Source organism: Pogona vitticeps, chromosome 5 (genome assembly GCF_051106095.1).
Source record: "Pogona vitticeps strain Pit_001003342236 chromosome 5, PviZW2.1, whole genome shotgun sequence".
In the NCBI taxonomy this organism is placed as follows: domain Eukaryota; kingdom Metazoa; phylum Chordata; class Lepidosauria; order Squamata; family Agamidae; genus Pogona; species Pogona vitticeps.
Window position 1 is genome coordinate 145,784,492 of NC_135787.1, and position 25,509 is coordinate 145,810,000.

At 39.3% G+C, this 25,509-nt stretch overlaps 1 protein-coding gene across 2 annotated transcripts in view; it reads right to left on the reverse strand.

The window, feature by feature from the left end:
• Positions 1-406: 406 nt before the first annotated feature.
• ZFC3H1 (zinc finger C3H1-type containing) overlaps positions 407-25,509 on the reverse strand; it is a 47,391-nt gene continuing 22,288 nt past the window's right edge. Inside the window, exons 17-35 of one of the 2 annotated variants that reach the window (XM_020804680.3) lie at positions 23,881-24,012; positions 23,066-23,187; positions 22,685-22,786; positions 22,445-22,564; positions 21,573-21,756; positions 20,715-20,901; positions 19,566-19,757; positions 18,559-18,796; positions 15,744-15,849; positions 15,286-15,484; positions 14,096-14,190; positions 12,170-12,280; positions 7,522-7,626; positions 7,217-7,382; positions 6,516-6,616; positions 3,611-3,712; positions 2,967-3,006; positions 1,487-1,549; positions 407-1,358 (exon numbers count right to left, since the gene is read on the reverse strand). In XM_020804680.3, coding sequence (XP_020660339.3) covers positions 1,224-1,358; positions 1,487-1,549; positions 2,967-3,006; positions 3,611-3,712; positions 6,516-6,616; positions 7,217-7,382; positions 7,522-7,626; positions 12,170-12,280; positions 14,096-14,190; positions 15,286-15,484; positions 15,744-15,849; positions 18,559-18,796; positions 19,566-19,757; positions 20,715-20,901; positions 21,573-21,756; positions 22,445-22,564; positions 22,685-22,786; positions 23,066-23,187; positions 23,881-24,012 — 2,500 coding nt within the window. In that variant the 3' untranslated portion in view covers positions 407-1,223. Of the gene's footprint in view, positions 1,362-1,486; positions 1,550-2,966; positions 3,007-3,610; positions 3,713-6,515; positions 6,617-7,216; positions 7,383-7,521; positions 7,627-12,169; positions 12,281-14,095; positions 14,191-15,285; positions 15,485-15,743; positions 15,850-18,558; positions 18,797-19,565; positions 19,758-20,714; positions 20,902-21,572; positions 21,757-22,444; positions 22,565-22,684; positions 22,787-23,065; positions 23,188-23,880; positions 24,013-25,509 lie in introns of both variants that reach the window. The other variant, XM_020804672.3, reaches the window with a different exon arrangement.

Genomic DNA, 25,509 nt, shown 5'->3' on the forward strand with positions numbered 1-25,509 from the left:
GTACCCAGTAGCCTGGAGTAATAGATGAATATATGTGTGCTTTTTAAATATTAATATTGTCTCACTGAAAACAAGGAGTGCTATGAAACAGCCTTGTGGTGCAGTAGTTAAACTGCAGTACTGCAGTGAAGACTCTATGACCCAAGTTTGATTGTGGGTTCAGATAGCTGGCTCAAGGTTGACTCAGCTTTCCAGTCTTCCAAGATTGGTAAATTGAATACCCAGCTGGGGGGGGGGGAGGGTGTAGCCTGCTTAATCAAAATGTGAACTGCTCAGAGTGTGCTTTAAGTACTATGGGGTGATAATAAATAAGCAGCACTCTCTGCTTTTTGTTTTTTATATAAAAAAGCAGAGGACAAAACCAAAACCAAATTCAAACCATATTAAAGACAATGAAGACAGCAAATCTTTGAGGAATTGTATTTAAAATATCTTTATATAAACAATTGCAATACTACAGAGTAGTATTTTAATACAAATCAGTTCAATATTATTAACTGTTAAACTTTTATTATAAATTAAAATTTCTTTACAAAAAATTGCACATAATAAATTGACCACTCTTTAGGTTCTGATGCACTGACATTTGCAAGAGTAACTTTAATCTTCAAGTCTCTGCCACAAGTCCAGAATGCAGAAAGGGCATGAAAGCACCTCAGAGCCTTCAAGTGCAAAAAGCATACTTGTGGCCATGGCAGTTACTTTTTTTAAGAGCAGCTGCTTTTGTTTTATATCCTGCAATAAAAACAAATTTCCAAAACAAAAACAAAACGATGTGGGAGGGTGGGAGGGAGGCGGACTGCTTGTTTTTAATGTAAACACAGACCCCCTCTTAATCCCAAACACAGATCTCTCAGGCATCAGTGCAAGCGTCATGTGAAATCAGGAATAGCCCAAAAGAAAAAGAAAAAAAACGAAACATGGAAAATAAACATAAAAAGAATTAACACATTTTAAGTCTTGTCATTGGGATGAACTATACTTACGTACATGATGTTATGAGAGTCTGGCAGGGCCCAGAAGCAGGCCATACAGGGAATTCATTTATCCAAGGAGGCGACCATGTTAATTGTTTCCAGGTTCAAGGAAAGCAGATCAGAGAGACCTGACAGGCTCAGCACTGCTCATCTGCTTTGTGCAGGCCTAAAGCCAGAGATCAGCCTGGAGAATCATTCAAATGATTTTGGCATTTAATAGGATTTAGCACTGACTGCACCCAGTGTTCAATGATTCGTGCTTTCTGTTCTGTAAGTGCTTAAATTTAAAAGCTCATCTAGGCTGACTCCAACCTCTTGGCACTTGGAAACTAGTTTTCTCAGGTTATCAGTTTTACCTCCTCCTGAGGCTTCAAACAGGAGCTGCTGTAAGAGATGGGGAAGCAGACATAAGATTTAGCCAGAGCCTGAATATCACCACATCAATGGACATGGGATATACAGAAAATTGAAATGAAACCTTAAACTGAAACATAAGGAGAAAACATTACATCTTTCCACAGGGTTGCACAAAGAGGTAACTTCTGAAAGGCTCTCTGATATAAGTGATGGACCTGTAAAGGAGAGACAAGAACCAATTCAACATGAAATTTTACAGCATTAACACACACTTTCTCCATTGTATCCACCTCGAATATTGATTAAGTGTAGGCAAGCTGTAGTATGCAACAATTACGGAACTACTCTGTTTAAGAAACTTTCATTCTTCAGAAAGTGTGCATCTTTTAAAATTAACATTAACAGAGAAATCTGATGTCTTGAATACTCAAACATGTATTACTGGCCCTAATTTATCCATGTATGACACTGATTATATTATTGTATTACATCATTAACCCCATATATACACATTTTAGCAATCCATAAAATGTCATGCTAATCAACTTTTTCAAGCATTTCTGAAGGTTTTCTCCATAAAATTTCAACCTGTTTTTTTAAAAATAAAAATTATCATCTGTGCATTTATATTGCATTCCTTTTCCAATTTGTGTGGAAATAGCAACCTGAATTAAAACAGACCTATTTCCAAACATACATGGATAGATAGAATTCCATTGTAAATGATATATGCCTCAAGAAAGAGTAAGGGAAAATAAATTTTCAAACAGGCTTTGTGTTAGCTTAGGACAGAAAGGTTCTGAAGCTTCACTGGGGCAACATTTATCTGGTACCACAGCTAAATACAATTGCCCATCAATCCCATGAAAGAACTGTGCACCTAAGAAGAAAGAGCTACAGCCAACGGAGCCATTCGTAAATGGTTCCCTGCAAAAGGCAGGGAGAAAAGGCTGGAAATTCAAATTTCCCACCTTTCTCCCTGCCTTTTTAGCTTCGGAGGTCTCAAAGGGCTTTCTCTGATGTCAGGAGAAAAGACCTTTGAGACCTCCAAAGCCAAAAAGGCAAGGACAAAGGGTGGGAAATTCGAATGTCCACCCCTTTCTCTGCCTTTTTGCCTTCAGAGCTCTCAAAGGGCTTTCCGCCCGACATCGGGTAGAAAGCCCTTTGAGAGCTCCAAAGGTACCGATCGCGGCGGCAGGGACCCCCAGGGAGGTCTCCCATGGTAGCAGGCAAGCCCTGGGAGAGCTCCCTGGGGGACCCTGCCTTTTGAAATGGTGGAACAGATTAATTCCATTCCCATGCATTTCAATGGGAAATGGCACTTCGACTTACAAACTTTTCAATGTACAAACGTTGTTCCAAAACGGATTAACTTTGTAAGTCGAGGTACCACTGTATTCTCAACAGTGTTTCCTTTTAAAGAAAACAAAAATATCACATGGACCACAGATAGGTCAACATGTGACTATCCAGATGTTGCTGTACTGCAACTCCTACGATCCCTTACTACTGACTAGGCTGGCTAGAACACAGGGAGTTGCACTGCAAGAATATCTGCAAGCTTCCCAACTTTATATAACTTATGAACATGGCAAATTAAAAATCTTGCCAATTAGCCATTTCCTTACCTACCTCTCTCTGTCCCTTTAGAAAGCACTCGGCAGCAATGGCTCTGAAGAGAAGAAATAAAAATGACTTATTTTTACAGAACAATTCAGTATATTTACGGGAAGAACACTGAGTATGAGATGGAACTATAAAAGTCCTGGAAAGTAACAGACTAACTCCCAATGATGGTACTCTATAGTGAAGAGACAAAGAAAAAAATCCATTTCATAAACAATCTTACATGAGCAAGACATTTCAGTTGTTCCCTTTATGTACAAATACTGCAGACAATGATCAGTTCATCATCACTGGATATTGCTATTCTGATATATAAAGGGGGAGGGTAAAAAGGAGGAGGAAACAGAAGTCAATTCAAATAACAAAACACTCCAATGTAGCAACAAGAAAATTCATCACAACATTTTCCTTACTTATACACACAAGGCATACTTACTTCTGAAATATTTGGAATGGTGAAGCAACAGTCCTCATTTTACGACATTAGAGCCAGGTATATTTCTAAATCAAAGTTGAAAGACTGCAATAATTGAAAACCTGTCTAGCATAAAACCAATTTAAAGGCTATTTTAGATTTATTTTTATAAAGCAGACCTTATTCTTTTTAAAAATTATCATCTATGATAACAGGTGTATGACTGTTGAATTACATTTTCCAGATGGCCAGGCATGTTGGGATATTATGTGTAAACATCTTGGCTTGCAGTTTCAGAATCTGAACATTGCTCTCTTCCCAATATTGTTGAAGCAGCCTACAATGCAAATTAAGACAGAGAAACTTGCTGTTAACTCTTGAAAAAAAGTGTTATTGACTACAAAACAATTCTAAAAGTTCCAGCAGGAAAACAAAAGGGGTTTGCATATATGTATTGGGATAAATAACAATCGTGCCATCAAGTCACTGGTGACCCTTTCCAGGTTTTTCTTGAAAAACAGTATTCAAAAGTTGTTTCCTGTTCTCTTCTTCTGTCTGCGACTCCCCAGCATGTCCAAGGCTACACAGGCTGGCTCTTCTCCCAGGAGGCACAGTGGGGGATTAAACGCCCAATCTCTGGCTCCACAGATAGCTCACAGTTATGCACCTGGCTGTGGACTACTTGTGATTTCTGCATTTCATTTTTTCCCATTTGTCTGAAGAAGTGGACGTGATCCACAAAAGCTCACATTAAAATATAACAGTCTTTAAGGTGCCATAAGTTTTTGTCCTTTTTTTGTCTCTTTGGGTTTTGCCTGATATGTTTGCACAGACTAACACAGCTACCTCTTCTAAAACTGTAACCACTCAATTATACATGACATTTCTCTATATACGCAGCATTCTCATAAACACATTATGACAGAACACTTCCTGAATACATATTACAAAAGATTTCTTTTTTCCATTGGAAAAGTTGCCATGAAAACCCAATCAAAAGAAATGTACCTATCAAAAGCATTTACCCAATGGATGTAATAAAGTTATGGTATGCTTTTCGAAATCAATAAGGCAAAACTAAGTCAATCAAGTGACACAGGACCCTGCTTTTTAACCTTATGACTTAAAATTGTCATTAATTCTTTCAAGACTAACTAAATTGTCAATATTCCAAAATCCAATTACTTATTTAGTGCTGAATTCACTCCCCATTATAAAAATAGATAAATAGCTGCAGATACATCAGAGGACTTCATCGCTAGCAAATAACAGCAACACTAATATTTCTCATGAAGAGACTAGAATGCTGCTGACTTGCACTTTGGGATAGCAGGTAATTATCCTACTGAACAAGCTCCTTTACGCTAAACTGTGCCTACTGCTAACACAATGAATCTGCAGAAGTCTGAGTAAAAGCACCTAGCTTGTGTACTCCTCCTTCTCCCTCAGAGCAGGGAAGATGACTTTAATTAGTTTAATGACCAGACTCTGAACTGAAAGTTTGAAATTGGCTTGTTTTTGCAACTGACTGACATTCATTCCGGTTTAAATAAAATGCTTTAAAAGTGAAAAAGATGTCTGAGGACATCTTCTAAGCCAGGGGTGGGCAATTAATTTCTATAGGGGGCCCCATGAAAAATCTGAACTGTGTTCGGGGGCCAAACCAACTTTACCTAAAATTAAAATGAAACAGTGATGTTATGATTGTTTTTATTTTAAACTTGTTAATCTTCACAAATACTAAAAAGGTTTTTTGCAGTATGCTAAAGATAAGCAACTGATCAACTTTAGACAAAAAGCTATAAATAGTTTTGATGTTCAAAACTGTTCGCGGGCCAGAAAGGAGTGGCTCGCAGGCCGTATGTGGCCATTGGCCCGCACTTTGCCCAGGTCTGTTCTAAGCCATGCAGGAAGAAGAAAGAACAATGATGCCATTTTGCTTGGTTTAGTGTTGTATTTTCTTATAACTGCTGCTGAGTAAAAAAATTCTGGTCAGGCAAATGGAACAGCAACAGAGATAAACGTTTGCCTTTATGACAACAAGCCATCGAAGCCTGTACATGCTACCCTAGAGAAAGTCCTACTGCATCCAACAGAACTCCTAAGATTACATGCCCAGGCTCAGATAAAGAAGGAACAAAAAACATCTAAGGGGAGGTCCACAGAGCTACAATATATATTTTATTATGATATGTGTTATCTTTTGAAGGCAAAACACACCCTTTTTATTTGCATCCCATTAAATTTCCTCTACAATGGCTCTGTAAATACTGATAAGAATTCTATTTCTATGCATTCCAGCAAACTGAAAAAAAAAATACTAATTACCGTATTTTTTGCTCCATAAGACGCACTGTTTCCCCCAAAAAAGTGGGGGGGGGGGAAGTCCGTGCTTCTTATGGAGAGAAGCTGGCGATTTCGCCCCCACTGGCCCCGTGGGGGGAGCCTCGCAAGGGTCCGAGGGAGCCTTCCAGGACCCTTGTGATGCTCCCCCCACCCCCATGGGGCCAGCGGGGGCGAAACTGGCAGCTTCTAGGACCTTTTCTGAGCCTTTCAAGCCTCAGAAAAGGTCCTAGAAGCTGGCGACTTTGCCCCCCTGCTGGCCCCGTGGGGGGTGGGGGGGAGCCTCGCAAGGGTCCTGGAACAGACCCTCGGACCCTTTGGAGGCTCACCCTGCCCCTCCTGCTGGACCAGAGGGGGCAAAATCGCCACCTTCTGGGACTCTTTTGAGACTTGGGAAGCTTCAGAAGAGTCCCTGAAGGTGGCGATTTCTGGCCCCCGAGGGGGCAGGGTGAGCCTCCAAAGGGTCCTAGGGTGTGTTCCATGAGACGGACCTCTCCATAAGGCTTACCAAATTTTTAGGAGAAGAAAACAGATTTTTATTTTCCTGTTTTCTTCTCCTAAAAATCTGGTGCATCTTATGGAGAGGTGTGTCTTATGGAGCAAAAAATACGGTACACATCTGCTCACTTTGCTTTGAACTATTTACTTCAACATTATATTTTTTAAAATCTCTTATCTACCATTTAGAGAATGCCAAGAAAAAAACACAAAGTGAAACAATGAATGAAAAATGCAAGTAAAAAAAGGGGGGGGCAGAGAGAAACACTCTGATATGCTTCCAACTAGTATTCTCTTACCTGAATGCAAGTCCAGGATTAGAGGGCATGGTAGAGCAAAATCGTTCCAAGGCTTTGGAATGCAGAGACTTCGGAATACAACTCAAGTAAAAGGAAATTACCTGTGAAGTATCAATTTTTCAAGCAGTTAGGTAATTCCAATTAATTGCATATTGCAGTAATAGCTCAGACAGCAATATATATTATTTCAAATGCAGTCATATAGCAAAGAGCACTGCAAAGAGACTCACTCATCTGGACAGCTCTTCCAATGACATTTTTGAAATCTCATGCACCACTTAAACAGAGTATCAGGTATTGTTAGTATGAAAACTAATATGTCTGTTTTTAGTTTCATTCTCTTACAAAATACTTTGTGAATACTGCAAAAGATTAGAGACAAATCTGACTGAATTCTGTATTTTCCAAAATGGGGAAATATCCACTGCATGCTTTATTTGTCCCATCAGTCCAAAGTACAACATGAATGACAGCTACTACAGCCTAATCTATTTGGGTCTGTACCTTTCTATCCAATCTATCTTAAGATTCTGAACACAAGGACCTTATGGCTTCAGTCTTTTATTATACTCCTCTCCCCAAAACTGTTCCTCATAGTATCTTACCTGAAGAGATATGAAGATCTTGATGCTTGTCCCTAACTTTGTATATAATTTGTTGGTGCAAATACATGTCTATCCTAGTTGCAAATTTGAAAATACCTTGTTATGGAATTCATAGTTGGTCCAGTAATCAGCAGTGCTGAATGGAATAGGGTATCGGGTGGGGACCGTAACAAGACATCTGTTGACAAGATCTGTAAAAAGCTTGAATTCTTGAACTTGATTGTTGGATCTGGCAACTTTGCCATTCATGAAAACAAGGTATCTGTAAAACAGAAGTGTAAGCTAGATGTTAACAATTCTGAATGCATTACCATCATTGTATTAAAAACATTTTTACCCCACCTTTCTCCTTAAAAAGGACATTTACTCTAGTGAAACAATATATTGTCATTTAAACTTACTCCATCCAAATTTGCTGAACTATTTCCTCTTGCATAACTGCTCCCAGAGCGGCTTCATAAGCATCTGTTGCTTCTCCAGAACTTCCATGAAGAGACTGGTATAAACTACAAGAAGCAAGCCACAGTATTAAATTTGTAAAAACTAGTTTCAAAGAAAAGAGCACCAAGGAAGATTCACATTACGTAAATAAAAAATTGCCAGGAGTACAAAATGTACCATGCATAATAGCAAACCCTGCTTTAGCACTATGTGCCAAAGCTGCAATGAGTCTAACTCAAGTCTTGCCTTCATGTACTTCCTTCCTTTGCAGAATTTAGTTGCACCTCCCTCTATATGTGGCTTCTCTTAGGCAAGAACCAAAAATAATGAATTTAGATAACTCTGATTAGTTTTTAATCAACCCTAAACTTTCATTTATTAACGATCTAGGGGTTGGTTTAGGCTAGATAATCAGATAGGATTAAAGAAAAGTGAAACACTAACAAGTTCCAAACTAACAGAAGGGGAGGCACAATGATCCTTAGGCTAGCTGAGGCTACACAGAAGTTAAGAAATGTAGCTATACAGTGGGGTCTCGACTTAAGAACGACCCGACTTGCGAACAATTCGAGTTACAAACCTGCCCTATAGGGAAGGTAAGGACTCGACATGCGAACTTCCCTCGAGTTACAAACAGGGAAAAAAGTCCCCCCTCCCCTTAGAGGCTTCTGGAGGGGGGGAAAGGGTCAGAAACTTAAAAATAAATACTGTACTGTTAAATAAAGTCACTTACCAGGCCTTGGTAGCCCCCAAACCACAGGAAAAAGAGCAGGAAAGAGCTAAAAGCCGACACCCAGAAAGAGCCTGGCAGCCATTTTGTGGTTTTCCCCGCTCCTCTCCCTGCCTAACAGCTGATCGGCTGGCTCTGGGCAGGCTTCCGGAGGCTTGCTCAGCACCTAAAAAGCCTGCCTGAGTGCCTTTGTGCTGAAAAAATCAGCACAACATGCTTTAAAACATTGTTTAAAATTGGCTTCGTTTTAAAAAAAAAGAGTTCTAAAGTGCTGCCTTTAGTGTTCCCTGCCTTCCCTGAACCTAAGGGGAAAAAAGAAAGAAAATATCCCCCTCTAGTGGCAGAAGGCAGAATAGCAGCTTCCCATTAGTTTCTATGGACAGAAAAGAGCAGATACGGATTAAATGGTTTTCAATGCATTCCTATGGGAAATGCAGATTCGACTTAAGAACTTTTCGACTTGAGAACCACCTTCCAATACGGATTAAGTTCTTAAGTCGAGACCCCACTGTACTAACTCTAAATGCATTTTTGCAGTGACTAAGTGCAGCTTGTGGAAAAAATTCTGCACTCAACAATGTAGATGCTCTAGTGTAGCCAATATGGAGATGCCCAAGGTGGCAGACTATTCATTACATTGTACGGCAATTTTCCTACCACTGGCTGTATCTGAAATTTTTTAGGATTAGGCATCCTTCAGTCTCAAGAGACTAGTGGTGCCTCACACAACGATGAATTCACACAACGATGCCTTTTTCTGTTAAATTTGCCGCCTCACACAACGATGTTTCCTATGGGGAATTTTCACACAGCGATGCCTCTTTTTCGCTCCTGTAAAAGTGTCTTACAATGTTTGGAACCAGTTTAAGACACTTTTACAGGAGCGAAAAGGGGCATCGGAAAGAGCTCTTTGATCTCCGTTTCCCTTTTAAAGCTCTTTCCGATGTCTCTTTTCACTCATTTAAAAGTGCCTTAAACTGTTTGAAGCCTGTTTTAAATGCTTGCAATGGTTAGCTCACCTCCTGAACCCTATGCAAACCTATTTTGGTGTTGTTCTGACACTTCTTTAATTTGTGGTGATTTTTTGTTTTTCCCCTCATTGAACTCCATGCATTTCAATGAGGGGAAAAACAAAAAATCACCACAAATTAAAGAAGTGTCAGAACAACACCAAAATAGGTTTGCATAGGTTTCAGGAGGTGGGCTAACCATTGCAAGCTTTTAAAACAGGTTCCAAACATTGTAAGACACTTTTACAGGAGCGAAAAAGGACTTCGCAAAGCCATTGAAATGCATTGAGTCGGCTTCAATGCATTTCAATTGGGGAACCGGGTTTCACTCAACGATGTTTCCTATGGGGATTTTCGCTCAAGGACGGCAATCCGTTCCAATTGGAACGGATTAACCGGTTTTCAATGCATTCCTATGGGAAATGGTGTTTCACAGAACGATGTTTCACACAACGTTGTTTTTTTGGAACCAATTAACATTGTTGTGCAAGGCACCACTGTATGGTAACATGCTCTGTATGGAGGACTTGGAACAGCATCTAGTGTGGCTGAGAAGGCTAATTTGAGAGTGACAATTCCTTCCACATTAAAGACAAATACAATCTGTCCCCTGTCCAGCTCTCTGGTTTTGCTGCTTTTGTGACTTCCTCTTTGCCTCGGCCTGCTGGGCAAGGGTCTCTTCAAATTGGGAGAGGCCATGATGCACTGCCTGCCTCTACGCAGAACGCTCAGATGTCAGGGTTTCCCATCTGTTGAGATCCATTCCTAAGGCCTTCAGACCCTGCTTGCAGATATCCTTGTATCGCAGCTGTGGTCTCCCTCTGGGGCGATTTCCCTGCATTAATTCTCCATACAGGAGATCTTTTGGAATCCGACCATCAGCCATTCTCACAACATGCCCAAGCCAGTGTAGACATCGCTGTTTCACTAATGTATACATGCTAAACATTCCAGCTCAATCTAGGACTACTCTATTTGGAACTTTCTCCTGCCAGGTGATACGAAGAATGCGTTGGAGACAACGCATATGAAAAATGTTCACTTCCTCTCCTGCCATGCACAAAGAGTCCAGGACTCGCTGCAGTACAGGAGTGTGTTCTGGACACAGGCTCTATAGACCTGGATCTTGGTGTATGCCATCAGCTTCTTATTGAGCCATACTCTCTTTGTGAGTCTTGAGAACATGGTAGCTGCTTTGCCCGTATGTTTATCCAGCTCCACATCTAGGGAGAGAGTGTCGTTGAGCCAAGGTACACAAATTCATGAACAATCGCCAATTCTTGCGTGGAAATGGAGGGATGTGAGCCCACGCCCTGGCCCATGACTTGTGTTTTCTTCGGGCTGATTGTTAGTTTAAAATTTAGGCAGGCCTTGGTAAAACAATTCATGAGTTGTTGGAGGTCTTCAGCAGAGTGGGCAACAATGGCTGCATCATCGGCAAAGAGGAAGTCCCACATGTATTTCAGCTGGACTTTGGTCTTCGCTCTCAATCTAGAGAGATTAAAGAGCTTTCCATCTGATCTAGTCCAGAGATAGACACCTTCTGTTGCAGTTCCAAAGGTGTGCTTCAGCATGACAACAAAAAAAAAGATCCCAAACAGGGTTGGCGCGAGGACACAGCTCTCTTTCACTCCGTTTTGGATGTCAAAGGGATTTGATGTTGAGCCATCAAACACTACAGTGCCCTTCATTCCCTCATGAAAGGACCTGATAATAAGGAGTCGAGGTGGACATTCCAATCTTGGGAAGTATTTTTAAAAGGCCATCCCTGCTAACCAAATCAAAGGCCTTTATGAGGTCTATGAAGGCCACAAAGAGTGGCTGTTGTTGTTCTCTGCATTTCTCCTACAACTGTCTAAGGGAAAAATACCATGTCAGTGGTGGATCTATTAGCTCAAAATCCACACTGTGATTCTGGATAGACTCTGTCTGCAAGAACCTGGAGTCTCTTGGCAAGCAGCTTCCCTACATGGGCAAGCAGCTTCCCTACAACACTGAGAAGAGAAATGCCACAGTAGTTATGGCAGTTGCCCGTTTCCTTTATTCTTATACAATGATGTTTGCATCCTTCATGTCCTGTGGTACTCCACCTTCCCTCCAGCAAAGACAAAAGGCTTCATACAGTTCGGTGATGATGATCTCTTTACAGCACTTCAGCACCTCAACAGGGATGTTATCCTTTCCAGGTGCCTTGCCAGAGACAAGGTAATCCAAGGCTGCTTTTATTTCTGCTAAAGTTGGTTCGCTGCTCAACTCTTCCAAGACAGGCAGGCACTCAGTGCTATTTAATGCCTCTTCAGTTACTACATTCTCTCTAGAATATAGCTCAGAGTAGTGCTGCACCCAGCGTTCCATCTGCTGTGCTCAGTCCTGGATGATCACAACTGTTGCAGTCTTCAAAGGAGTAGATTTCTTCTGTATTGGACCTAAAGACTGCTTGACACCATCATACATTCCCTTAATGTTACCTGTATCTGCTGCTATCTGTATCTGGGAGCAGAGCTAAAGTCAGTAATTGTTGGAACATCTACTGGCAGCCTGTTGGACTTGTTTTAACAAACTTCCAACCTAAGGAGCTGAAAACCTAAACAGCAGAGGGAACTGTGGGCTACATATGTGACAAGAGGACAGATGTTGGGTACCAGATGTGTCTGTTCACAACATAACTCTGCAGAACAAAATCCTAAGGACACAGCTAAGTAGCAGAAACTAGGAACTTCTAAGAATGTTGTCAGTGTAATAATTCCTACAGTCCTAAAATTTACTTTACTCAAAGCAAAGGTTAAATACCCCTTCTGAAATCAATCTAAGACTCGAAATGGAATACTATGTAGTATTAAAAAATTTTCAACTTCTGGAAAAACTCACCAGTATATTTGCCACAAGTAAGGAATCTGCTGGTTTAAAAGCTCTTCTGTAAAAGTTGCCTTATACGAAGGTGGTGTGAATTCAATTGGCATGGGAAAATTCAAAAAGTATCTAGAACAAAGAGTCTTTTTTCAGTGTGAAAATATTCACTACACAAAAACAGTATCAATCTTTTTCAGGCAACAAAAATAAACAATCTGAGCAAAAATTAGTGTGCCTATTGCACCACTCTTAAGAAAATCCTAAAGAAAACTTGCACAGCAGAGGTACTCTGTATAATCCAATTTTTTTTTTCTCAATCGATCCCTCCAGTGGACCTTTGAATCACATACGACTACTTGTATGGTAGCAAGTTGCCCCAGAACACCGCCCAAAAAGATAGTTGTTGTTAGAGTTTATTTTGCATGCCCTGGGTGTCACAAAGAAGCATTTAGTGCCTACAGCATCACTTTAGCAATTCTACATGCCTCCACCTTACAGCCATGTCAACATTATGAAATATATTTACAATTATGAAGGTAAGTATTATGAGAGAAGCAGCTTAAGAAATAATGTTCTCATACTAGGAATACAGACAATAACATTGTTCTGCCAGCAGCTGTGAAGAAGCAGAGCAGTAGTGGCTCCAGATGGTAGACTACAACTCCCATAAGCCCCAGTTGGCATGTACAGGAATGAAGAGGGCATAGACCAATATATTGAGAGCTACATAACAAAACCTTACATATCTGTGCAATTAGCCTGCAAAAACTGAATCAGAGCAGTGAATTTAAGAACTGTGCATGGAAGAGGACTGGGTACTTTGGCTGACAGAATGAGCTTTGTAAAACAGTAGCCCCTTCATGGATTGCTGCCTTGTCATAACAAAGGGGCTTGAGTAATTCAGAGAAGGATTGGGCTATGCCGTGCAGGGACACCCAAGACGGACAGGTCATAGTGGAGAGTTCTGACTAAACACGATCGACCTGGAGAAGGAACTGGCAAGCCACTCCAGTATCTTTGCCAAGAAAACTCCATGGACAGAAACAAAAAGCCTAAAACATATGACGCTGGAAGATGAGACCCTCAGGTCGGAAGATATCCAACATGTAACTGAGGAAGAGCGGAGGACAAGTACAAGTAGCTCCAGAGCTAATGACGTGCAGACATGGTCTAGAGGGGCGGGGTATAAATTTAATAAATAAATAAATAAACATGGAAGTGAGAGTTGGACTATAAAGAAGGCTGACCGCAAAAAAATTGATGCTTTTGAATTGTGGTACTGGAGGAGACTCTTGAGAATCCCCCGGACTGCAAGGAGAACAAACCTATCCATTCTGAAGGAAATCAACCCTGAGTGCTCACTGGAAGGACAGATCCTGAAGCTGAGGCTCCAATACTTTGGCCATCTCATGAGAAAACTCCTTGGAAAAGACCCTGATTTTGGGAAAGTGTGAAGGCAAGAGGAGAAGAGGAAGACAGAGGACGAGATGGTTGAACAGTGTCATCGAAGCTACCAACATGAATTCAACCAAACTCCGGGAAGCAGTGGAAGACTGGAGGGCCTAGCGTGTTCTGGTCCGTGTGGTCACAAAGAGTCACCACATGACTTAAGAACAATAATGAGCTTTGTACTAGCAGAATGAAATGACTGAATAAAACTCAATCCACTTTGGCTTACTTTTAGCTAGTTGTGTTACACCCATATACAAACCACCTTCACTAAGTATTTCAGAACTGTGAACTGCCTTTCACTGTAGTCAATTCTGAAGGCATAACCATCTTTATGAACAAATTCACAAACATCTAAGAAATCTGCAAAATAATATGTCACATAAAGATCTGGAGAAGCATTTCTACAGTAGAACCCTTAAATTAACACAAGCAGAATTCTGTCTTAATTATGTCATGGCATCAAGGAATGCAAAGGTTATGTGGCAGACTTACCGTAACAGATCCACAGGACTGCTTCCTTGAGGTACAGACTCAAAAAATGCTGCAACAAAGGCTTGCAACAGTGGAGGAATACTATCTGATCTATTCTGTTATAAAAGAATAAATGTGGCATTAGACCTTATTAAAATAAAATGAGTACGACCCAAGATTATGTGAAATACATTTCAATGTCTCCTTGAAACCAAGACAATTCAACAGGTTTTTATACAGTGACACAGAAAAAGGAAACTTCAGTCAGCTATTGTACAACAAATGAAACATGAACGGCAGTGCTTTTAGTATTTACCATGCAACTCTCACTTCTCTACAATGTTCTAGATTAGACTCATTATTTCACCTTTCACATGCTACTTAAGAAAGGCTACGAAATGTATGAATTACATGGACTGCTGTTGTTTCTTTGTAATGTTTGTGATTTTGTGAACCACAGTGTTCAGATCCACATTTCAGATCTGTAGCCTCACAAACAGTATTGCATTTGGAAAGAACACACAATCAACTCCTAATCCAAGTTCTTATCTTGTAACTTTGAATGAGTTTGTTACAGTGGTGTCCCACATGACAATGATAATCCATTCCGTAAAAATCGCTGTAAAGCGAAATCATCGTCATGCGAAAATAAAAAACCCATTGGAATGCACTGAACACCAGTTAATGCGTTCCAATGGAGGAAATACCTGCTTGTTTTGCGAAGATCCTCCATAGGGGAAGCCATTTTTGATCGCTGTCTTCCGGAAATAGGTCCAGAAAACAGTGGGGAGCTATTTTGAGAACCGCCAATCAGCTGTTTCTAATCGTCGTCCAGCGAAAAAAACGGTTCCCAAAGCAGAGAACTAGTAATCGTTAAGCGGAATACCCCATAGGAATTATCGTTTTGGGATCGCAAAAAACTCATCGTTAAGTGATTTCGTCGTGAAGCGGGGTCATCATCAAGTGGGGCACCACTGTATTTGGTATTGAACAAAATCTTGAAAACCGAGGAAAATCTGGTTTCCGATGTTCAAAACTTCGAACCCCCAAAATGCCTAGCTAGCATGGCTAGTAATACAGGATTCTGGAGAGTGCTAGTTGTCTAAGACCTTGGAGACCCAAAAGAAATGTTAGTCTTCAACACCTGCAATATCAAATATCCCTGACTTAATGTGTTACAAAATACTTGAAGCAAATTGCTGATGTTTTACCTGCATCATGAAGAATTTGCACATATAGTAGAAAACCTGAGCATTTTTAGGGTTCTTCTCAAAAGCTGTAAGCCATACATCACAAGCCCTTTCAATCTGACCTGTCCGCAAGAATAAACCAACCAAAGTTTCCAAAAGCTGACAGTCAAGAGGATTAAATTTCATGAGTGATTTGCAAAGTTCAATAGCAGCTTCCCACCTTGAAAAGAAGAGTAAAGAACACTTCCTTCAACAATTTCACAGATGAAGTTGACTACTTTAAGATAAACAGCCTAAGAAAAACGTAAAAGTGTGTATGGACTACTTTATTCTTTAAATATTATCTCTGACTATTCCTTATTTCAATACAAAGGTTCAAGAAACTACGGCATATAACACAGTATTACTATGCATTCTGAATATCAAAGTTTAAGAGCACAGGGGAAAACACGAACTCTGTACCACCAACCAAGCCTTACCGTTCCAACAGCTTCTGCAAAACTATCATGTTTCTGTATAATGGAAGACAATGAACCATACTTTCATCCACTGAAATGTCTCCACTGGTACATGACTGAATGGCATCTAAAAAAGACAAACATGGAAGCAAGAGGTCACAAACACAAACCTCTGCTGTAAAGTAAGTTTACATGGTAGTTGCCACTGAAGAGTCTAGCCTTGGAAGTTGTGTGTGAATTAGCTATGAGCTAATTTCACAACTTTTCAAAAGCAGCAGCATGTTGATAATCCATCAAACTATTCTGAACGATCATTTCACCATATGCAATCTTCACAAAAGCAAAACTAAAATTGGACATTAGGGCCATTTCCTCTCTTAATTAAGCTTATTGCTAAATCAATGCATTCACCAACCTAGATAAAAATCAAGTATTTACTATAAAACAATGGTTTTAAAAAGTGAAAATCACACCTCCAGTGTGCAAACTGAGAGATCAATGGTGCAATATCCTCACACAAGGCATGTGATGTTTGACTTTTATGTCCTGAAAGCCAGATGTGCCTCATTTAAAAAAAAAACCTACCAATATTGAACAGTTTTAATACTGTTAAATATTATACTGTTAATATTAGGGCCAATACACTTTGGCCCTAATAACTGAAAGAACACACCAAACTTGTAAGTTACAGGAAAAGGTTCCACCTCACTAAACATCCATATAATTCCAAAAATCTTGGTGTTCTGAATATTTTGGCCAAAATTGTGCTCTCTCATGTGACTGCAGAAGGGTGACTGTGCAAGCACTTCCTCTCCTTCACCGAAGACCATATTTTAATCTGTTCCCATTAGCTAGTAAAAACTTTTCATTACAATTCAATGACCACATTTCTGTTGCTTAATAGTAAATTGCCCTAAAGTAGGCACATCAATAAAAGGAAAGGAAAAACCTGAGATCTGTTCAAGAAAATTGGAGATGCTAAAGGAACATTTTGTGCAAAGATGGACATGATAAAGGACAAAAATGGTAGGGACCTAACACAAGCAGAAGACATTAAGAAGAGGTGGCAAGAATACACAGAGGAATTACACCAGAAAGATCTGGATGTCCCGGACAACCCAGATAGTGTGGTTGCTAACTTTGAGCCAATAATCCTGGAGAGTGAAGTCAAGTAGGATTTAGAAAGCATGGCTAACAACAAGGCCAGTGAAACTGATGGCATTCCAGATGAACTATTTAAAATCTTAAAAGATGACGCTGTTAAGGTGCTACACTCAATATGCCAGCAAGTTTGGAAAACTCAACAGTGGCCAGAAGATTGGAAAAAATCAGTCTACGTCCCAATCCCAAAGAAGGGCAGTGCCAAAGAATGATCCAACTACCATACAATTGCACTCATTTCTCATGCTTGCAAGCTTATGCTCAAAATCATACAAGGTAGGCATCAGCAGTACGTGGGTCAAGAACTTCCAGAAGTACAAGCTGTATTTGGAAGGGGCAGAGGAACTAGAGACCAACTGCTAACATGCGCTGGATTATGGAGAAAGCCAGAGTGTTCCAGAAAAACATCAGCTCCATGATCACTGCAGATGGTGACAGCAGCCACAAAATTAAAAGATCCCTGCTTTTGGGGAGGAAAGCTGGACAGCATCTTAAAAAGCAGAGACATTACCTTGCCAACAAAGGTACGCATAGTCAAAACTATGTTTTTTCCAGCAGCGATGTAAGCTGCCCCGAGCAGACATGGTCTAGAGGGGCGGGGTATAAATTTAATAAATAAATAAATATGGAAGTGAGAGTTGGACTATAAAGAAGGCTGACCGCCAAAAAATTGATGCTTTTGAATTGTGGTGCTGGAGGAGACTCTTGAGAATCCCCCAGACTGCAAGGAGAACAAACCTATCCATTCTGAAGGAAATCAACCCCGAATGCTCACTCGAAGGACATATCTTGAAGCTGAGCCTCCAATACTTTGTCCATTTCATGAAAACAGAAGACTCCATGGAAAAGACCCTGATGTTGGGAAAGTGTGAAGGTAAGAGGAGAAGGAGACTATAGAGGACGAGATGGTTGGACAGTGTCATCGAAGGTACCAACATGAATTAGACCCAACTCCAGGAGGCAATGGAAACAGGAGGGCCAGTTGTGCTCTGGTCCACGGGGTCACGAAGAGTCGGACAACTTAACGACTAAACAACAACAACAAGAAGGCACACCAAATCACTGGGGTTGACTGTATTGTTGACAAAATACTACCAGAAAGTTAAAAATACTTAGACACATATTTAAAACAATAGGTCAAAATCCTGTTCAGAAAGCTCCTAAGTGGAAGACAATGGCAGAGTAGATTTTCCAAAATATTACATTTAGGGATTTCTTCCACACACACACACACACAACGTGAATTGTTTTAAGAATTAATGGTAATATACATAGGCGTTAGTATCCAATTATGGTCTATTATGGCCTCATGTCCATATACCTGACATCTAAGCTTCGGTGTATGTTGCATGACTGAAACACAGGCCTGCAACATTTTTAAATGAAAGAGTGAATGCACTCTTCTGTACTTTGGAATGGCAAAGGATAGGGCTCAAAATGCAATCTTTTCCAGTCACTATACAGAACAGATTCAATTAATAAAACCTACAGTGATTAAACTACCTTACAATAGAATGCTGGGCATGACTACTTAGTAAGTTTCACTTTCAGTGGGACTAACTCCCTAGGTGAAAGCACATATGATTATTACCTTAGATCCTCCTATATCCCTATCTCTTTTCAAAAAATAGCAAAAGCCATTAAATACTCTATGGATTTACACTGGTAGAATTACCTTCAAACAAGGCTAACAATGTATCAGGATTAGCCTTCACATCTTCCACTGTTTCCCAGGGTATTAAAAATGGTTCCTTCTTCATTATTTTGGAAGGGTTGCTATTAGCAGGATCATAGAACTTGACTGGGAGGTTACCAAATTCAATCAGATGTATGTAGGATAGCCAAGCTAAGCAGCGATCACGTATGATGAGGTGTTGAACTATAACACTGTCACTTGCTGATTTCAAAGCATTCTGTGGAACGGAAAGTATAGAGTGTCTACACTTGAAAACTTAAGGCTAGTGCTGCAGTATTAATGCTTTATCATAAAAATGATCTAGAGATACAACACCAGACAAATAAGGTATCATACAAAATAGATTCTCTGTTTCTGTAATCTACTGTGAATCTACCTGAAACACAATTCAAAAGCAGCTAAGGAATACATTGCAAAAATAAAAAAATATATAATAAACCATAAAGACAACAAATAGCCATCTTTTCAATTAAACAAAATAAAAGTTTTCAGAATGTCATACCACAAGTTGATAATTTTTTTTATCCACCTAGAATATGCCAATCTCCCTTTGCCCAACTCTATTCCAACCCTCTCCCAAGTTAAGTCTCTCCCTGTCGTCAATGAACCAGGTAGCAAGTACTGGAAAAGATAATCCTAGGTGGAGTAACCATCTCTCAATAAATAAGCCTTACAAATTTCCCAGTTGCAAAAACAGCAAAAAGGTACCCATTTCATTTTGTCACTTATTGTGTAACTAAGTGCAATCAATACAGCCAATAAAAAAACATTTTATCTATGAAATGAGTGTCCATTATTACATTTTCTTCTTGAAATAAACAAGGTCATGCTTACAAATCAATACTGTGGGTAAAAGCACATACCTTTTATCAAAGAATGGCAGCACTATAAGCTATAAAAATATATCACAACGATTTCAAAATTCTCAAAAACATAACAATGAAAATACAATTGTCATTAATATAGTATTGAACATATGTCAGTACCTGGAATAATGCAACTGCATTTTGATACTTCCCAGCAAAGAGGCTTAGGTGAACTCTGTACAGCAACATCTCCAGCAAATGAAAGGACCAAAGATCTGAATTCTCTTCACGTTCTGGAGTTTCTGTTAGGAACTGCAGCATCCTCCCACAAACATAATCCTTCCCATCAAAGGACTTTTCCAGATTTAGGAACTAGATAACAGTTAAGTGACAATACAGCATTGTAACCTAACCCTTTTCTGTTCACATAATAAGCACATAATGAATGCAATTAAATGTATGCAACTAAAGCAACCATATTATTTCTCTTAAGAGTGATATGAGAAATATAAAATCGTGTCTACAACAAAATTTGAAAAACTGAAGATGGACATCTGATATAGAACTAAGGACAAATCTCAAAAAGTGCACCAGAAATGCTTTACATGATCCAAGAGATTTCAAATCAAAGTTCTTCTGAGAAAATACAAAGCACTGTAGCAACACCTTCAAAGAAATACAATGAGTTAAAGAACTTATTTCCAGTGCAATTTTGGGCTTCACCTCTTTTAGGGTTCAGAGAAACCCAGTTGTGTCTGAAGTACACCTATGCATTCACAGAGATATTTCAGATTTTTGTTTTCGATTGGCTGCTTGCATTGTAGATTAGCTGTTATTACAGATGCCTGCAGCATTTTAAGAGGCATACGACAATGGGAAGGAGACTCAAATAGGTTCTATTGTATTTGAATTTGGTATATTCCTGAAGGTTCTTCAGCCCCCAAATACTAGGGTGTGGGTGAGTGTGGGTAAACATGTTGAACTATTTGGTCTGAAGACTTTTGAGTAAAACAACATATACATTTGATTTGCACTTCGTAAGCCAGAGTCCTGGGAGAACCCCGGTTTGTTGCTCATGAGCTTTCTGGGAGCAGTGTGGCAACTTCCTCCCAGGAAGCACTGTAGCAAAAATGGAGGCCTCAATGCCATCCAACCTCCGAGGGCTAGGCCTTGCCCAGGTCAGCAAAATATGTCTGCAGGTATGGCTCGCTGGCCTGGAACTCCCAGAATTCTGCCCTGAGGAATTCTAAGAATTCTAGGAGTTGCAGTCCAAAAACAAAACAGAACAGGCAATGGTGACTGTGAACGTGTTCTAGAATTCATACTTACAGTCCACCAGATCTTATATGTAGGGGCATATGCCACTGCTGTTTCACACATTTCTTGCACCTCTTCTTTTGTTCCTCTTTTTGAAAATAACTTGAGGTAATGACACCAGATCTCAGAATTGTCTTTGTTATTTTCTAGTGCTCGGGCCAGAACATTCAAAGCAGAATCCAAGCATTCTGAGGATGATCTTCAATAAGAAAAGATTGCACATTCATTTTCATATACTCAGTTCAATAGTACAAACCTAGCTTTCACACAGATAGGATTTGCTTTCAAAAACTGGTGCATCTCCTCCAATCTATTCTTACATTTATAATAAGTGAATGAGTTTGAAGTTGGTAAAGTCCTGAATAAAGGACTCAGAAAGTAATTCTATGGCACTTGTGGATAATGTGCTGCAACTATGGCATGCTGCCAATATTTTCAGAATACCTGATAGTTTCCTAAGGTGACAAGACTTCTTGTGAAAAACTGTTTCTGAACTGTCATCTTTGTTAAGACAGACATTTCCTGCTTTACAGTAAAAATATTTTTAAGAACAGGAAAGACTTCAGCTCCTCTCATTGGTTAGAAATCTACTGAATTGTATCCATCACTCTTTTTAGCAGATGAATCCTCTTCCTACATCCATGCTGAAATCAAGCACACCCTGACTTAAAAGTATCAGATAATTTTATTACTCTTACTCTGTGCACACAGTAAAAGATCTAATCTCTTCTTCCCCAATTGCTTTTAAACAATAACCCACTTGTAGGTCAGCCAAAGAAACAAAGGGTCCTTTGATGGACTGGATTACAGCAGCACAGGTGAGACTTAGACAAGTCCAACTGATTTGTTTGCATACGAAGAATTACCTACCCTTCATTTTGATTCAGATATTTATAAGCCAATTTGAGCCAAAGCTGAACATTATAAGGGTTCTCAAGTACGCTTGCCTCCAGGTTTGTAATGTCATCAGTCTCATTTGTAAAATAACGAACATCATCAGGAGTCACAACAGCATCCAGAGCAGGAATGTTTATTTTACTTTCTATGGTGGGAACTGCAAATAAAAACATCTTTTTCCACAACTGCCACAATTTTCACAGGTGAAATCAAACCTACTCTTTGAGCTTACACTTTAAGCTGAGGACAGTTACTGTTCTGGCTGAACATGTAAATTAATCTAAAAGCTAAATCTATTAGTGAGAAGAATATAACTTTCATGAGAAAACAAAATGAGGAATTCTGAATTGTCAGTTAAAATCTGCATTTACCTTCGATTTACCCTAAAATGTGAGAGGTGGATTGAACCAACAGTGGGAAGCAACAATAATAAACTCTACCAGAGGTTTGACTGAACACTATAAATGTTGATTTTTCAAGTCACTGTTGAATTACTGTGCTATCAAACCAAAATATTTAGAACTCCCTCTAATATTTAACAGCTGATTGACTAAGATGCAGACCTAAGCCTTCTTGAACAGAAACGTTTTATAACCAGCTGATTATAAAACATGGCCTAAAGAAACTCTATAACCTCCACAACTGCTTCTTAGAAAAATGTTTAAACGTTTTTGCAACTGTTTTACTACAACGGGACCAATTTAAGCAGGAACTGAGATACATATAACCAATTGGGAAGGTTTTTATCCACAACAGTTGAGTTTTTGGGGATGTGTTTCTTTTCTTTTCTTTTTGTCTGACAATTGAGGCAACACTCCAAATTAGCTGTACTATGTTACTGTTACCGTATTTGATAGGACCAGAGGACTGTTCCTCTTCATTGCTGGTATCACTGTCTAAATGTGGTTTTTTCCAGTACTTAGGCCTCCACCTCCTTTTGTCTTTCCATGTTGTATATGGAGGAGCTGTTAACAAAATAAGAAAACAGAATAATACTTTTGTTAAAAATTACTGTGTATTGATACAAAGTACCTAAGAAAACCTCACAAACAAATCACATACAGACATGCTAGAATTTAACTTACTGTGACCTTTGCTCTCGTTAACATTACTAACAAGAAGAACAGCCATTTGATCCATTGCCATGCGATCTTTGTTCACACCAAAAAGTTTTTCAACATATTTTTCTGAAATGAGATGATTAAAGTATCCATGAAATTTGCTACTGTCTATATCATGCATCCATATAGCCAAAGGAAAATCTGCAGATCTAAGCTTAATCCTTTGTTAAAGGTTAAAGCTGTAAGAACTTGCACAGACTTTCAAGAAATTAAATGTGCATAACAACTTTAATGTCACTTTATTTAGTGTTCTTACACTGTAATAGTGTAGAACAAAAGCAAGTGTTAAAGTTACCATTGACCTGAGTCAAATGACAGAATTTATGAAACCGCCAAGATACATACCTGCTGCAGTGCTGATTTCTTCATCAGTGCTTTTCTCTGAACACCCTATCAAAGCTAAATTGTATGAAAGAATATCTTCAAATAGCTGACTCCGACTGAGAGTGCAGTCTTTTGTGTGCTGCCTAAAAAAGTGAAATTATTCAATCTTAAAACAGTCAAAAGAAAAAGTCTCTGCAAACAATATACTAAAAATACATGAATGTTGCTCTTTAAAAAACTAAAGGCAAGGGTACGTGATGCCTTTATTAAGCCACAAAATCTCTCTCACTCACACACATACACACTTTCAAGTCTCTTTGACTTGGAAAAGATAACCCAGCCGCCAAGGGTGGACTTTCAAACCTACTCTCCTGACTTGTTTGCAGCCTGCACTTTAGAACTCGCTTTTAAGAAAAAGACCAGGTATGAACATTTGCTCTGACTTTTTGCAACTTTCATATTTTTTCTGCACCATCCACAACACAGAGGTGTCTAGCCTGATGACAATATTTAAAACTATTCTAGTTGTCAGAAGACTACCGTTCTAAGTTGAAAGTGTTGAAAGGAGTAACCAAGTCCCATAATTAAAGAAACAGACATGCTCAACACCATTCCCTTACTCTGTTATCCACAGTTACGCTTAGGGGATTGATGTGCGTAACATTAAACAATTCTTTTCAACCCTTTCTCACTCAAAAGCTAAATGACTTAAGAAGTGGGAAAAACCTTATTAAGAAAACAAGCCTGCTGGGATTCCTGAGGTAACCACTTTGGCAGTATTCATTGCTCAAAGGAAAATTCGTATTACTTGGGTGCTGATGGAAGAAATTACTCACCAGCGACAATCATCATCATTGCATGTGCCTGTTAGATCAAAACGACAGAAACACTGTTTGGGCTCAATCATATTGCTGTAGGATACTGAACTGAGGTAAAGCTTTTCTTTTGTTCGAAAATAAGGACTAAACCTAGAAAGGGTAAGTAAAACCATAATGCATTAAATATTCAGTCAAAGATTAGCCCTTTGCACACATGGTGAAATAGCCACCTGACTTCAAAGGCCCCTACTTCTAAAAAACAATAATTGGTTATGCAGCGCCACCTGCTGTTTATGCCAAAGAGGGAAAGATTACTGTTTTTCTTTCCTTGCACAGCTCAGTGGATTGAAATGCTGGTTACAGAGCCAGGGGCAGGAGGATCTGAATCTCCACTGTGCGTACCGAGAAAGGGGTTCAACTGAGATCACCTAGAGAGTGTATGCTGATGCAGTTACATGTCCTGCCACCTGGAAGCACCATCAGAAGAAGAGACTGGTAAACTGTTTTAGAGTCCTTTATACCTAAAAACTCTGGGAAGGTTACCGTAAGTCAGAATCAACTTGATGGCACACAGTTCTTATTACTGAATCCCTAATACTATGTCAATATACACTATCACATTTGACCTTGCTTAGGTCGCACAATCTATTATTTTATCCTCACTCATCTATTTTAAACTTTAAAACAGTACTAGAACAATAACACAAAAAGTTAGGCTATTAGTACTACTATGAGTAGTACTGTACTACTGATAGTTTTACTACCTGTGGCTGCCCCATGAATAATATGGATCAACATTAAATTCATGCTTCCTACACCCAGGAACTATGTAAATGTGAATCACTGCAAGACAATTTTTTCTGTTTAATTTCATTCTGAACTATTCTGAATAGAAGTATTGTATATAAAAGTCAGTTTTGGGTTCATTTGCCACAGGGGCTTCCAATGATGACATGTTCATAAAGAAACCTTTAGCTAACCTTCCCTACCTTGGCACTCTCTTCGCATTCTGAACTACAGTAGAACTCTCACCGTCCCAAACCAATTTGCCTACTGGTTTGGGTTGATACAAGCTGCAGTTCCAAACCTTTGAAGGGCACCAGGCTGAGGAAGGGTTACTCCAAGCTTTAAGCAATGCATGTCCTATAAACAGCAAGTATTATCCAGAAGAATAATCATGCATGACTGTGGTATTTTCAGGCATGACCCACTTACATGTGTAAACAGATTAGTAGATATTTCTGATGCTTGCTCTCTCCCGTTCTATACTGACAAAGAAAGCTACATAGGGAAAAGATATCTAAAGGCTCTGCACCAAATGGTCCTTTCTACTATGTTCTGATTGCAACTCCTTAGATGTAATGTGTTCTACATAAGCTGTAGCACATATGGCCACAACATGCAGAACATGCTATTAAAAATGACACTGGATTACAATCTTTGTTTCATAAATTTTGTTTTAAATAATTGAGCATTTTAAAAAGTGAGTTCATGATCAATTTCATATTATATGTTTTTTAATATGCTATCTATGTTCTACATCCCTAAAAGTAACTACAACAGGTTTTTGTTCACTGGGGAAAAAAAATCCCCACACATTACCCCAAAAGGCACAAGGGGATTTCTTCAGCAAATAGTTTCCCCTCA